This window comes from Carcharhinus amblyrhynchos, chromosome 9, assembly GCF_965287045.1.
Source record: "Carcharhinus amblyrhynchos chromosome 9, sCarAmb.v2.hapA, whole genome shotgun sequence".
Taxonomy (NCBI): domain Eukaryota; kingdom Metazoa; phylum Chordata; class Chondrichthyes; order Carcharhiniformes; family Carcharhinidae; genus Carcharhinus; species Carcharhinus amblyrhynchos.
In genome coordinates this window covers 4,686,864-4,700,041 of record NC_137332.1, presented here as the reverse complement: position 1 = coordinate 4,700,041, position 13,178 = coordinate 4,686,864, and the positions used below count along the sequence as shown (strand labels likewise).

The following is a 13,178-nucleotide window of genomic DNA, read 5'->3' as shown; positions in this document are numbered from 1 at the left end:
AATCCACAAGTCAACAATGGTTTCCACAGTCACCCATCATTAGATTTTTGATTTTGTTTTTAAATACTAAATTCAAAATTTCACCATTTGCCAAGGTGAGACTGAGATTTGAACTCGGAGATCCCCAAAGGATTAAGCTGGGTTTCTGGATTTTTGGTCCAGTAACAATACCACCGCCTCCTCTGAAGTTTATTAACCCAAAACGTTAACTGTTTCTCTCTCTCTGCTGCTGAGTATTTACAATGCTTTGAGCTTTTAATTCAGATATCCAGCAACTGCAGTACTTTGCTTTGTTAAAATAACGTCTCAGTTGGGGAGGCAGAGTGTCTGATTATCAACAAGCATGGGACAGACTTGAATACTGATGCCATAGGCTGGCATAGATGCCAGGGTGGCACAGTAGCACAGTGGTTAACACTGCAGCTTCACAGCTCTAGGGTCCTGGGTTTGATTCCCGGCCCAGGTCACTGTCTGTGTGGAGTTTGCACATTCTCCTCGTGTCTGCGTGGACTTCCTCCCACAGTCCAAAGATGTGTGGGTTAGGTTGATTGGCCATGCTAAGAAATTGCCCGTTAGTGTCCAGGGTAGTGGCGGTTTGAGGGATTAGTGGGTGTAACATGGGGGTAGGGCTTGGGTGGGGTTGTGTTTGGTGTAGACTTGATGGGCCGAAGGGCCTCTTTCTGCACTGTAGGGTTCTATGATTCAATATTCTTAAAATAGAGGTAGCTCAATAAACTCGATGCAGCCACAGATAGCGAGGGCTATGGATCGTGGCTGTATCCCAATTGCAGTGCTGAAGACTTACCTTCCTGTACTGGCCATGCCCCGAGCCAAGCTGCTTCAGTACAGCTACAACACAGCATCTAACCAACAATGAGGAAGCTTGCCCAAGTCTGTCCTTCCAGGAAAAACAAGATAAATCCAATCCAGCCAGCCATCAGTCAATACCGGATTATCAAAATGACAGGAGATGTCACAGACAATGCTGTCAAGTGACACTTACCATGCTCACTGATGCTCAGTTTCCAGCAGGGTCACACAGCTCCTGGCCACATTACAGCTTAGACAAAACAGTAGAATTCAAGAGGTGACAGTGGCAGCCTATGGCATCAAGGAGCTTTAGCAACATTGCACTCACTGGGAGACAGGGGGTAAATTCTCTGCAAGTTAGAATGATACACTCAGACCGGTATTCTTGCTTCCCCATTTTACTGTTTTCCTTCTGGAAAGGGTCAAAAGTCCAATCATCTTCATAAAGAACATTCCCTTCAAAACAAGGTCAGAATGGGGGCACATGCTCATGATTGCACAGAGCACCAGATACTGAACCTGTCAGTGCTGCAAGATTTGGCAGATAAGTGGCAAGTAATGTTAATACCACAGTCGTCATCTCCAAAGAGAGAGAGAGAATTTAATCACTTCTCATTCAGCTGTATTACCATCACTGTCCCCAATATCAACATGCTGGTGGTTACCATTCACCAGAAACTGAATTGGACCCGCTATATAAACACAGTGGCTACGAGAACCAGACAGAGGTGGGAATTTGGTAGTGAATAACTCCATTGCCTGACTCCCCAAAACCCACCTTCCATCTACAAGTCAGGAGTGCGATGGAATACTCCCTACTTGCCTGGACGAGTGCAACTCCAACCATCCAGGACAAAGCAGCCCACTTTATTTGCATCCCACCTACCCCCTTAACATTGTCTCACTCCAACATTGGTATGTTGTGACTGCAGTCAAGATGCACTGCAACTCTGTGCTGAAGCTCCTGTAACAGCACCTTTCAAAACCAGTGACCCCCATCAATGAGGACAAGGGCGTCAATGACATAGGAACACCACTTCCCATAAACTCCCTCCAAATCACTCACCATCCTGACTTGAAAGTGTAATACCTTTCTTTCACTGTCGCTGGGTCAACATCCTGAAACTCTTAACAGCACAGTGGGCGCACCTACAATCCCACCTGGACTACAGTGGTTCAAGATGACGGCTCACCACCACCTCCTCAATGCCTGCTGGTGATTCCACGAAGAAATGTGGAGAAAAGGAGGGTACATGAAGTGAAGTCAGTCAGCTACGATCTCATTGAATGGTGGGACAGCCTCAAGGGAATTGAACAGGCCACTGTCATTCCCCACGTTCTGTTTCAGTTCAACTAACCAGTGAATGGCCCAGTCAGTACCAATGGGTTCTGGCCAGAGTCACACACGATAGCTTTAATCTTCCCAACATGCAAATGAAGAATGTTCAGTATCATTTATCAATTGGCATCAGGTAATTAGCTAGCATGGATTCCCAGGCAATGTGTTAACTGCAGCAGGACAAGCTGAACAAGAAGCAGTAATGAGCATGGGGGTTGTACCACAGAACAAGATACAGAGCTCACAATCACATCAGGGCAACATGGCACATTGATTAGTGCTGCTGCCTCAAACCCCAGGGACCTGGGATCGATTCCCAGCTTGGGTCACTGCCTGTGTGGAGTTTGCACATTCTCCTAGTGTCTGTGTGGGTTTCCTCCAGGCACGCCAGTTACCTCCCACACTCCAAAGTCCTGTGTAAAGTGGAACGGCCATGCTAAATTACCCCTTAGTGTTCCAAGATGTGTAGGTTAGGGAGATTAGCATTGCTAAATGAGTGGGGTTACAGAGACGGGGGAGGGGCGTGGTTGCAGCTGGGTCAGATGCTCTTTCAGTGATACAGACTCCACGAGTCAATAGAATCCCTACAGTGCAGAAAGGGGCTATCAGAGACTGTGCAGAGGTCAAAAAGGGGAAAGTTTGCAGGTGGTCAGTTCTCAATCAGGACAAGGACAAATCAAATCCAGCCATTCCTGGTTAGTCAAGCTAGCAATTGGAATGGGCATCAGACAAGAAGTGAAATTTCCTGCTGCCACTCACCGCCAAGACACATGGGCTGAGGTACCAGGGGATGTTTGCCACCAGTGAGCCACAGAAACAGGAGAAATGGGACAGAGAATGGAAAAGACAAGCTCCAACTTCAGTTAAATTAAGGACGTAAGAACATAAGAACATAACATAATTAACCGAATGCAGGGCAGCTATTTAAACGCTTGATGATCCTCAGGATCAGTTACACAAATAACTTCAAAATCCAAAGAGTCATAAATAAAAGTCCACAATGAAAATGACACCCAGAAGTATTATACATTAAAATATCGGGGGTAACTGGAATTATACAGCACATGAGAAGGGGATAAGCTGATATTTAGATTTCAGATCCTTGCCCCTTTTGTTTTTAAATAACTGACTCCAGGTAACTAGCTTCGAGTTAGAAGAAAATCGACCGGGTTATTGACTAAAACGAGCAGAGGATTTTTTGTTTAAAGAAAGTGACAATTAGTTCAAATATCACTGCAACAACAATAATACTGGAGACAGTGTTGGTCCAATCCTGTAATTTAAGTGATGTAACTGTACCATCCCGTGGGGGGGGATAGTTCTATTTAAATCAGAGTTCAATAATGTATTATTTCCAGATCAATTGTAAGATAAGTTAAGGGCGAGTTGAGAAACTGACCTTGTGCACTATCGGGGGATGGTGAACATACAGACAGAAACTGCATTTCACACTCCGTGCTATCACTTAATGCGGTTTCCATCTCAATGATATTTACACAGATATGAAACTATCCCATTGAGTTTTTTTATAGCCCCCACCGCCTCCTCTCAACATGTTTTTTTTCCCCGCAACGGCAACATCGCCCTACAATTAACGAGGGGGGAAGCTAATTGCGAAATAAAGACTCACCTCCTGTGCAAAGCGGCGATGGGATTAATTGGAGGTAAAGTGTCCCTGTTTATTGAGCTCTGCGCAGCTTTTACCTTTTGAGGTCAGGATGAGCTCCCCGGAGCCTGCAGGAAACGTCACCGTGTCTGCCTACCAATCCAGAGCCGCAGTCCTGGGGATGATATTTTGGATTATTTTTAGGGGGTTCCCCCCCCCATTTCAGCAATGGAGGATTTAAAATGCCGAGAAATATACATTCCCGAACAGGGTAAGCTTTTTGTTTTGGAAAGATTAGCATTTAGTCTTAGTACTTTTCCAGTTTCCCTACCTTCTAAATTAGGGGGCTAGCATGCACAAGATGGGCCGAACGGCCTCCTTCGTTGCTGTAACTTTTCTATGGTAGCTCTTTGCCTGTGGGTTATGAGTTCAAGTCTGGCTGCAGTGAGTTGAGGCTCATACTCCACTGAGGGGTGCTACATTGTCAGAGGTGCTGTCTTCTGGACCTTACACTCTCAGGTTGGTATCAAAGGTCCTAGGACAGCATTCCAAAGAAGGGTAGGGGAGTGCTCCCTGGACAACATTCATCCCTCAGTTGACCAGACAAGTTGGCAATTGTCGCATTGATGTTTGTGGGATCGTGCTGTGCTCAGATTAGCACTTCATTAGCTGTAAAGCATTTTGAGAGGTCTGGCAGTCATGACAGGTGCTATATAAATGCAATCTGCCTTCTTCAGACCTGCTGTTCTGCCCTAGTGCTGTGCTCCTGGCTTCCTTCCACTACCGAGTCAAGGACATCTATTTGTGGCTGGTTTTTGGCTGATTCACCTCAAGTGCCACAAGAGACGGGAAGAGATGGTGATACAAACTCAGGCCATTCCATCAGTTCACTTTTGTTATATTCCTGTTCTTTCTAACCAGCATTAATAAGCTGGGTAATGGGACCAGCAGGGACTAATTAAATATATTGAGGAGTTTAAAACAGATAGTAGTGAAATCAGAATGCAGCAAAAATTTCAGATCCACTCTGTAATTGGCCAGTCCAAATGTAAACCTGGAATAACAGATTAAAAATGTGCATGGTAAATTACTCTTTCTTTCAGAGAATGGGTTCTGCGTCAAATGAATGGACAATCGTAGATGATGGAATCTTAAAACTTCCTTTTCCTACAGAAATCCTGTGAACAATTGGGACTGAAAACCCGTTCCTCCTATTACAGCCAGGATATCTACGAACACCGCTGTGCCAGGCAGTGAGCTGGAAAGGAGAGGCAGGTCTTGTGGGAGTCGCTGTCTCGGACCTTTCAGTCACACTGAACCGAGGGCAGCAGAGCCGCCGTCCCCCCACCCCCCCCTTGGGCCGAATGGCTCGCTGAATGTATACACTCAATAGCACATGGATCTCAGTTGTATTGAAGCACCTCGGACTGCAACTATGTAGAGAACCTTTAAATAACTTCATGCCATTGGTAAGGACCATTTTGAAATATCTGTAATGTTTCTTTGATTATTGAAGCACTTCAGAGTGTAACAGGATGATTAATTTTACAGTTTATCTTTTAGTGTCACAAGTAGGCTTACGTTAACACTGTAATGAAGTTACTGTGAAAACCCCTAGTCGTCACATTCCAGTGCCTGTTTGGATACAGTGAGGGAGAATTTAGCACGGTCAAGGTTTAGCAACCTGTCTTCCAGACTTTTGGAGGAAACCAGAGTATCTGATGGATTGGATAGGATGGACAGTGCATGGAATGCATGGACAGTGCATGGAATGCATGGACAGTGCATGGAACGCAAGTCTTCATTACTATTGCCGGAATGTTATTAGGTCCCATTGCCTTTGCAGTCTCCAGTATCTTCAGCCATTTCTTGATATCACATGGAGTGAATTGAATTGGCTGAAGACTGGCATCTGTGATGGCGGGGACCTCTGGAGGAGGCTGAGATGGATCATCCAGTCATTGTTGCAAATGCTTCAGCTTTTCTTTTGCACTGATGTTCTGGGCTCCCCCATCATTTAGGATGGGGATGTTTGTGGAACCTCCTCCTCCAGCAAGTTGTTCAATTGTCCATCACCGTTGACGATTGGATGTGGCAGGACTGCAGAGCTTAGATCTGATTCAGTAACTGTGGGATCGCTTAGCTCTGTCTATGACTTGCTGTTTATGCTGTTTTAGCATGCAAGTAGTCCTGTGTGGTACCCTCACCAGGTTGACATCTCATTTTTAGGTATGTCTGGTGTTCCTTCTGGCATGCCCCCTCTGCATTCCCCATGGAACCAAGGTATCAACCTTGGTGGTAATGACAGAGTGGGGGATATGCCAGACCACGAGGTTACAGATTGTGATCGAGTTCAATTCTGCTGCTACTGATGGCCCACAGCACCTCATGGGCACCCAACCATGAGTTGCTAGTTCAGATTGAAGTCTATCCCATTCGCCATGGCGACAGCACCACACAACATGATGGAGGGTATCGTCAATTTGGAGTTGGGACTTTGCGGTTATCACAGGATAAAATCTGTGAGAAATTTCATCCTTTTTCCTGTTAAACACCCATCATATAACATTGCTTTATATGCAACAGATCAGTATACTTCACCTCCCAACCTGTCCCCTCCCTTACACCTATGTCCTCTAGCTTTAGACTCCCCTACCTTTGGGAAAAATATTGACTATCTAGTTGATCTATACCCCTCTTTATTTTATAGAGTCTATAAGATCACCCTTCAGCCTCCTACGCTCCAGAGAAAAAAATCCTAGTCTATCCAGACTCTCCTTAAATTCAAACTATCAAGTTCTGGTAGCATCCTAGTAAATCTTTTCTGCACTCTTTTCAGTTTAATTACATCCTTTCTATAATAGGGTGACCAGAACTGTACACCAGAAGATATGTAGACAAGATCAGAATTTTAAGAACAATGTTTTGTGTACTGACCAACTGAATGACCAGTCTATACTGTGGTTTGGGGGAAGAGAGCTTTATTGGAATGCTGTCCCTATGGTTGTTGTATCAGAGGTGTGACAGCTGTATCAGAGAAGCGTGCTACTTCAGAGGTTTCTCTGGGTTAGTTCCCTCCGTGCTTAAATCATGAATAAACTCTTGCAACCTGTCCTGGTTCTCCCGTGGTTAGATGGAAGCAATCCATCGCAACAATGCTAAAGGATCTTTTGTACCCATCTGAGATGGCAGGCCTGTAGCCGCAGTATAAGGTCTTAGCTGAAAGATGGTATCTCGGACTGAGCAACACTCCCTCAGTGTATCAATGAAAGGCAGCAATCCATTGGACTGATTGGAGCACTGCAGTATTTTGCTGAGCATAATATTGGGTCAATCCAATGGAAGTCCTTGGTTGCCAATGTGTTCTTAGGGCATGGAGCCTGAAGGGGGAATGCCAATGCCAATGTAGAGAGCAGTGGGCATGTATTATAACTCAGATCTTCTCCTGATGATTCTCCAGTTTATTACTGAGGACTCAGTTACCCAGACAAAAAAAAACAAACTGGAATTGCCGTGGGAAGGTGACAGAATCACCAGGTCCCATGCTGCACACAGAGCGAGCCCGCCCGCCATGCGCGCGACTCCCGCCCGCGCCCCGCCCCGCGCGCAGCTCCCGCCCCGCCCGCGCCCCGCCCCGCGCGCAGCGCCCGCCCCGCGCCCCGTCCTGCTTCATGTCTCCAGGTTCTACGCAGAGTAGACGAGGGCTCCGATTGGTTGTCATGTGTATCAATCAGCCGGGTCTTCGGTGGTTCCTAGCAACGGCCATAGAAACGAAAGACGCCGGAAGAGTGTGCGGAACAACAGAGCAGCAGCGAGTGGGTCGCATTGAGCCAACATGAATGTAAGTAATGAGCCCAAACCTTCCTCAGTGCTGGGCAAGTGTACAACATTTACACAATTCTGATTCAAATAAGACCTTGCGTGGAGATGTCTTAGTCTGAGATTCGAATATAAAATACATTTCCCACCGAAGGATAAGAACTTCCCCCAACCCATTCCCTCCCAGTCTGAATCAATCCTGTTCAGAACTGTAACTGAAGCAGAGGTAATACTGAGGCACTAAGTATAGATATACAAAGATAAACTCATTGTATCTATCCAACACAGTCATCATAATGTATGATATTAATTGTTTGCATCCTCTGTGAACTGGAGGTTATGTTGTGGAGATGGCAGCATTGGACTGGGGTAAACACATTAAGAAGTCTCACAATATCAGGTTAAAGCCCAACAGGTTTATTTGGTAGCAAAATCCGCTAGCTTTTGGAGCGCTGCCCCTTCGTCGGGTAAGTGGGAATTTTGTTCACAAACAGGGCATAACCTCTAACACTATCTGTAACCCCCACGACTTACCTGGGCTTGCAAAATCTCACTAACCGTGCTGGCTGGAGACAATACACATCTCTTTAACCTGTGCTTAACCCTCTCCATTCACATTGTCTGTACCTTTTTAAGACTTGATTACCTGTAAAGACACACATTCCAATCATTACTTTGTAATTTAAGCTTATGTCTTTATATGCCCTGTTTGTGAACAAAACTCCCACTCACCTGATGAAGGGGCAGTGCTCTGAAAGCTTGTGGCTTGCGCTACCGAATAAACCTGGTGGACTTTAACCTGGTGTGGTGAGACTGTGTTTACCCCAGTCCAACGCCGGCATCTCCGCATCATGTCGGTATCTGCCCAGGATGGCTGCAAAGTCTGTCAGTAAACGTTTAGTAAAGAGGGGTGAGAGGCTCAGTATCTAACAAGAGCAGAGCTGCTGACTGGAAGATGTACAACTGGGCAGGTTTATTTTCTAGGGAGGTTTAACTACATTGTAATATATTTGTTCATGGGCTGTATACCACCCTGACTAGACCAGCATTTATTATCCATCCCTGGTTATCTTTCAGAAGGTGGTGTTGAGCTGCCTTCTTGAACCATTGCAGTCCCTGAGGTGTGGGTACACCCACAGTGCTGTTAGGGAGGGAGTTCCAGGATTTTTGACCCAGCAGCAGTGAAGGAACAGCAAAATATTTACAAGCCAGGACAGTGAGTGACTTGGAGAGGGATTTGCTGACATTGCCATATCCCTCTGCCTTTATCTCATGTGATCGAGTTCACTAGTTTGGAATGTGCTGTGGAAGGAGCCTTGTCAATGTGTGGTGGATGGCGTGTTGATCAGCTGGGGCTGCTTTGTCCTGGATGCTGTTGAGCTTCTTGAGTGGAAGCTGCATTCATCCAGGCAAGTGGAGAGTGTTGCATCACACTCCTGTTAATACTGGAGACCTTGGGGAGTTAGGAGGTGAGTTACTCACTGTATCATTCCCTGTGTTTGACTTTCTCTGATAGCATTTATATGGCTAGTCCAATTTAGTTTCTGACCACTGGTAACCCCCAGGAATTTGCTAGTGGAGGATCCAGCAACAGTAATGCTGTTGAATGCTAAGGGGAGATAACAAAGAACAAAACAACAAAGAACAACCCAGCATGGGAAACAGGCCCTTCGGCCCAACAAGCCCGAGCCGCCGCATCACCCTACACCTATTCTACCCTGCGTATCTACAAACCCCTGACTTAGCCAGATTCAGGGGAGAATAGTGTCAATTTGGTAAAACCAATCAGCCTAAGAGCACATCTTTGGGGTGTGGGAGGAAACCGGAGCGCCCAGAGGAAACCCACGCATCCACAGGGAGAATGCACAAACTCCCACAGACACAGGCCCAAATCCATGTATCTGCACAGCTAGCAGTGCTAGTCACCGAGCTGTTGCGGCGCCCGTCTACCGGTCCAGGATCAAGCACACACACCGACACGAAGTACTAGGCCACTCCCTGAACCTCCAAGAGCAGCCCACGCACGACCCACCGTGTGCATGCCCCTCGTTTGACAACGAGGTGGACCTCCACCTGCGGAATAAAAAGACAAAAACGTTAATCACAAGCCTGCCTTTCCGGTGTCTCCCGAGGTTCTAACCCTTAATTAATAAGCCCTACCATAACCCTCCATCCTCGTTTCACTCATGTGCCTATCTAACTGAACCTTAAACAAGTCCAACGTTCCCGCCTCCACCACCCTACTCGGTAGCGCGTTCCATACGCCCACAACTCTCTGCGTAAAGAACCTTCCTCTCATATCCAAATTATACCTCTCCCCCCTCACCCTTAAATCATGTCCTCTCCTATTTGTAACCAATCTAGGGAGCAGTCTCTCACTATTGACTCTGTCTATTCCCTTCAGTATCTTATATACCTCTATCATGTCCCCCCTCAATCTCTGTCTTTCCAAGGAGAAAAGTCCCAGTTTCTCCAACCTTTCCTCGTAACCCAGCCCCTCCATGCCAGGCAACATCCTGGTAAACCTCCTCTGCACCCTTTCCAGAGACTCCACGTCCTTCCGGTAGTAAGGTGACCAGAACTGGACGCAGTACTCCAAATGCGGTCTAACCAACGTTCTATACAACTGAAGCACTAGACGGCAGCTTTTAAACTCTATACCCCTTCCTATAAAGGCTAGCATTCCATAAGCCTTCCTGACAACATTCTCCACCAGTGTCGCAACCTTCATGGATTTGTGAACCTGCACTCCCAGGTCCCTCTGTGTTTCTATACTCCTAATTTGTCTACCTTTAATCACATAGCTCCTCTCTACATTATTCCTTCCAAAATGCATCACCTCGCATTTGTCAGGATTAAATTCCATCTGCCACCTATCTGCCCAATGCACCAACCTATCTATATCCTGTTGTATCACCTCACAATCCACTTCGGTACCCGCCAACCCTGCCATCTTGGTGTCATCAGCAAACTTGCTGATCACACCACCTACACTCTCTTCCAAGTCATTTATGTAGACTACAAAGAGGAGAGGTCCCAGTACTGAGCCCTGCGGCACACCACTGGTCACTGGCCTCCAGCCGGACAAAGTCCCCTCCACAACTACCCTCTGTCTCCTATTACCCAGCCAGTTCTCAATCCACCTAGCTACCTGACCTCGTATCCCATGCGCCTTAACCTTTTCTACCAGCCTACCATGAGGGACTTTGTCAAACGCCTTACTGAAATCCATATAGATGACGTCAACGGCTAATGTTTAGGTTCTATCTTGTTGGATATGATCATTCTTGGGCAGTTGTATGGCACGAGTGCTACTTGTCACGTCAGCCCATGCCTTGTCTGTGTCTTGCTGCATTTGGACATGAACTGCTTCAATATCTGAGAAGCCAAGCAGTGCGCTGACCATTGGCGAACATCCCCACTTTTAACCTTATGATAGAAGGAAGGTCACTGATGAAGCAGCTGAAGATGGTTGGGCCTTGGAAATTAGCCTGAGGTATTTGTGTGATGATGCCCTGGGACTGAGATGATTGACCTCTAACCACCACAACTGTCTTCCTTTGTGCAGGTATGACTCCAGCCACTGGAGAGTTTTCCCTCTAATCCCCACTGACTCCAGTTTTGATACGACACCTTGCTATCACATTCATATATCCTGCTTGATGTCAAGGGCAGTCACCCTCCCCTCACCTCTAGAGTTCAGCTCTTTAGTCCATATTTGGCCCAAGGCTGGGATGAGGTCAGGAGCTGAGTAACTCTGGCCGACCCCAAGCTGGACATTAGTGAGTAGGTTATCGCTGAGCAGGTGCTGCTTGCTAACACTGTCGATTACACCTTCCATCATCAGCAAAGTGATGGTCAAACGTTGTCTGATGGGGTGGTAACTGTTACATTAAATTTGTCCTGCTTTTTGTGTGCTGGATATAACTGGGTAATTTTCCACGTTGTTGGGTAGGTGCCAGTGTTGTAACTGTACTCGAAGAGCTTGGTTAAGGGAGCAGCAAGTTCTGGAACACAAGTCTTCAGTAGTATTGCTGGAATGTTATCAGGGCCCATTGTCTTTGCAATATCCAGTGCCTCCAACCATTTCTTGATCTCATGTGGAGTGAGTTAAATTGTCTGAAGGCTGGTATCTGTGATGTTGAGGACTTCATGAGGAGGCTGAGATGGATCAGAAAGGACAGCAGGACTAGAGGGTACAGCCTCAAGATAAGGGGGGGGGGGGCAGTTTAGAACGGAGTTGAGGAGGAACTTCTTCACTCAAAGGGTGGTGAATCTCTGGAATTCTCTGCCCAGTGAAGTGGTGGAGGCTGCCTCGCTAAATATATTTAAGACACGGGTAGGTAGGTTTTTGGTAGGCAAAGGAATTAAGGGTTATGGGGAGAAAGCGGGAAAGTGGAACTGAGCCACTTCAGATCAGCCATGATCTTACGGAATGGCGGGGCAGGCTCGAAGGGCTAGATGACCCACTCCTGCTCCTATTTCTTATGTTCTTATCACCTGTTTCTGGCTGAAGGAGGTTTTAAATGCTTCAACCTTGTGTTTGGTACCGATACACTGGCTTTCCCCATCATAGAGAATGAAGATAATTGTGGAGCCAGTTTCTCCTTCGAGCTGTTTAATTGTCCATCACCATTCGCCACTGTATGTTGCGGTTGTGGAATCACTTAGGACTGTCTATTACTTGCTGCTTATGCTGTTTGACATGCAAGTTGTCCCATGTTGCAGCTTCACCAGGTTGACATCTCATTTTAAGATGCACCTGAAGTTGCTCCTGGCATGCCTTCCTGCACTCTTCATTGAACCGGGACCCAGCGACAAGATCGAACAACGTGGAGGCATTTTCAGAAGAGGGTGACAATGCTTGATATCTGAGGCATGGAGAAATAGCGGGCATTTGTGAGGTTGGGAGGATTGGTGAGCGAAACAACATGGTCTGATCAGCAGTGAACCAACAACGCTCACAGCTAAGCTCAAAGAAAGCTCCCCACAAACCTCTGGCAACCTCTGAGGCGTGAAGTTCCCTGTTTTCAATGGCAGGTTGAATCTGTCACCATGTCTGGGGAAGTCTTGGAATGCAGCACCAGTGAACAAGCAGCAAGGCAGCCAATTAAATTGGAGCATTCGCAAAACTATCTAACGTTCTGTACTTTCAGATTAAATGTTCAAAGAGTGAAGTCACAGAATCTTTGCAGTGCTGAAGGAGATCATTCAGCCCATCGAGTCTGCACTGGCTCTCTGAAAGAGCGTTCTTCCCAATCCCATTACCTTGCATACTCATTCTTTTCAGATAGCAATCCGATTCCCTTTTGCCAATTATTTTGAATCAGTGCCCGCTAGTCTTTGATTCTCTCTTGAGAGGGAACAGTTTCTCACTATTTACCCTGTCCTTATCCCTCAGGATCTTGAATATTTCTGTCAAGTCTTCTTTCAGCCTTCTTTTCTCCAAGGAAAACAGTCCCAACCCCTCCAATCTATCCTGATAGTTGGTTCTTTATCACCAGAATCATTCTCGAGAATCTCATCTGTACTCTCTCCAATGTCTTCACATCCTTCCTCACTGGACACAGTCTCCAGATGAGGCCTAACAGGTGTCTTAGAGTC

General features: G+C 46.4%; 1 protein-coding gene across 1 annotated transcript in view; it reads left to right on the top strand.

Moving 5' to 3' along the window:
- Positions 1-7,590: 7,590 nt before the first annotated feature.
- Positions 7,591-13,178, top strand: part of dnai3 (dynein axonemal intermediate chain 3) — a 79,992-nt gene continuing 74,404 nt past the window's right edge. The window contains exon 1 of the mRNA XM_080196450.1: positions 7,591-7,596. Within this exon, the coding sequence (XP_080052576.1) occupies positions 7,591-7,596 (6 nt within the window). The remainder of the gene's footprint in view (positions 7,597-13,178) is intronic.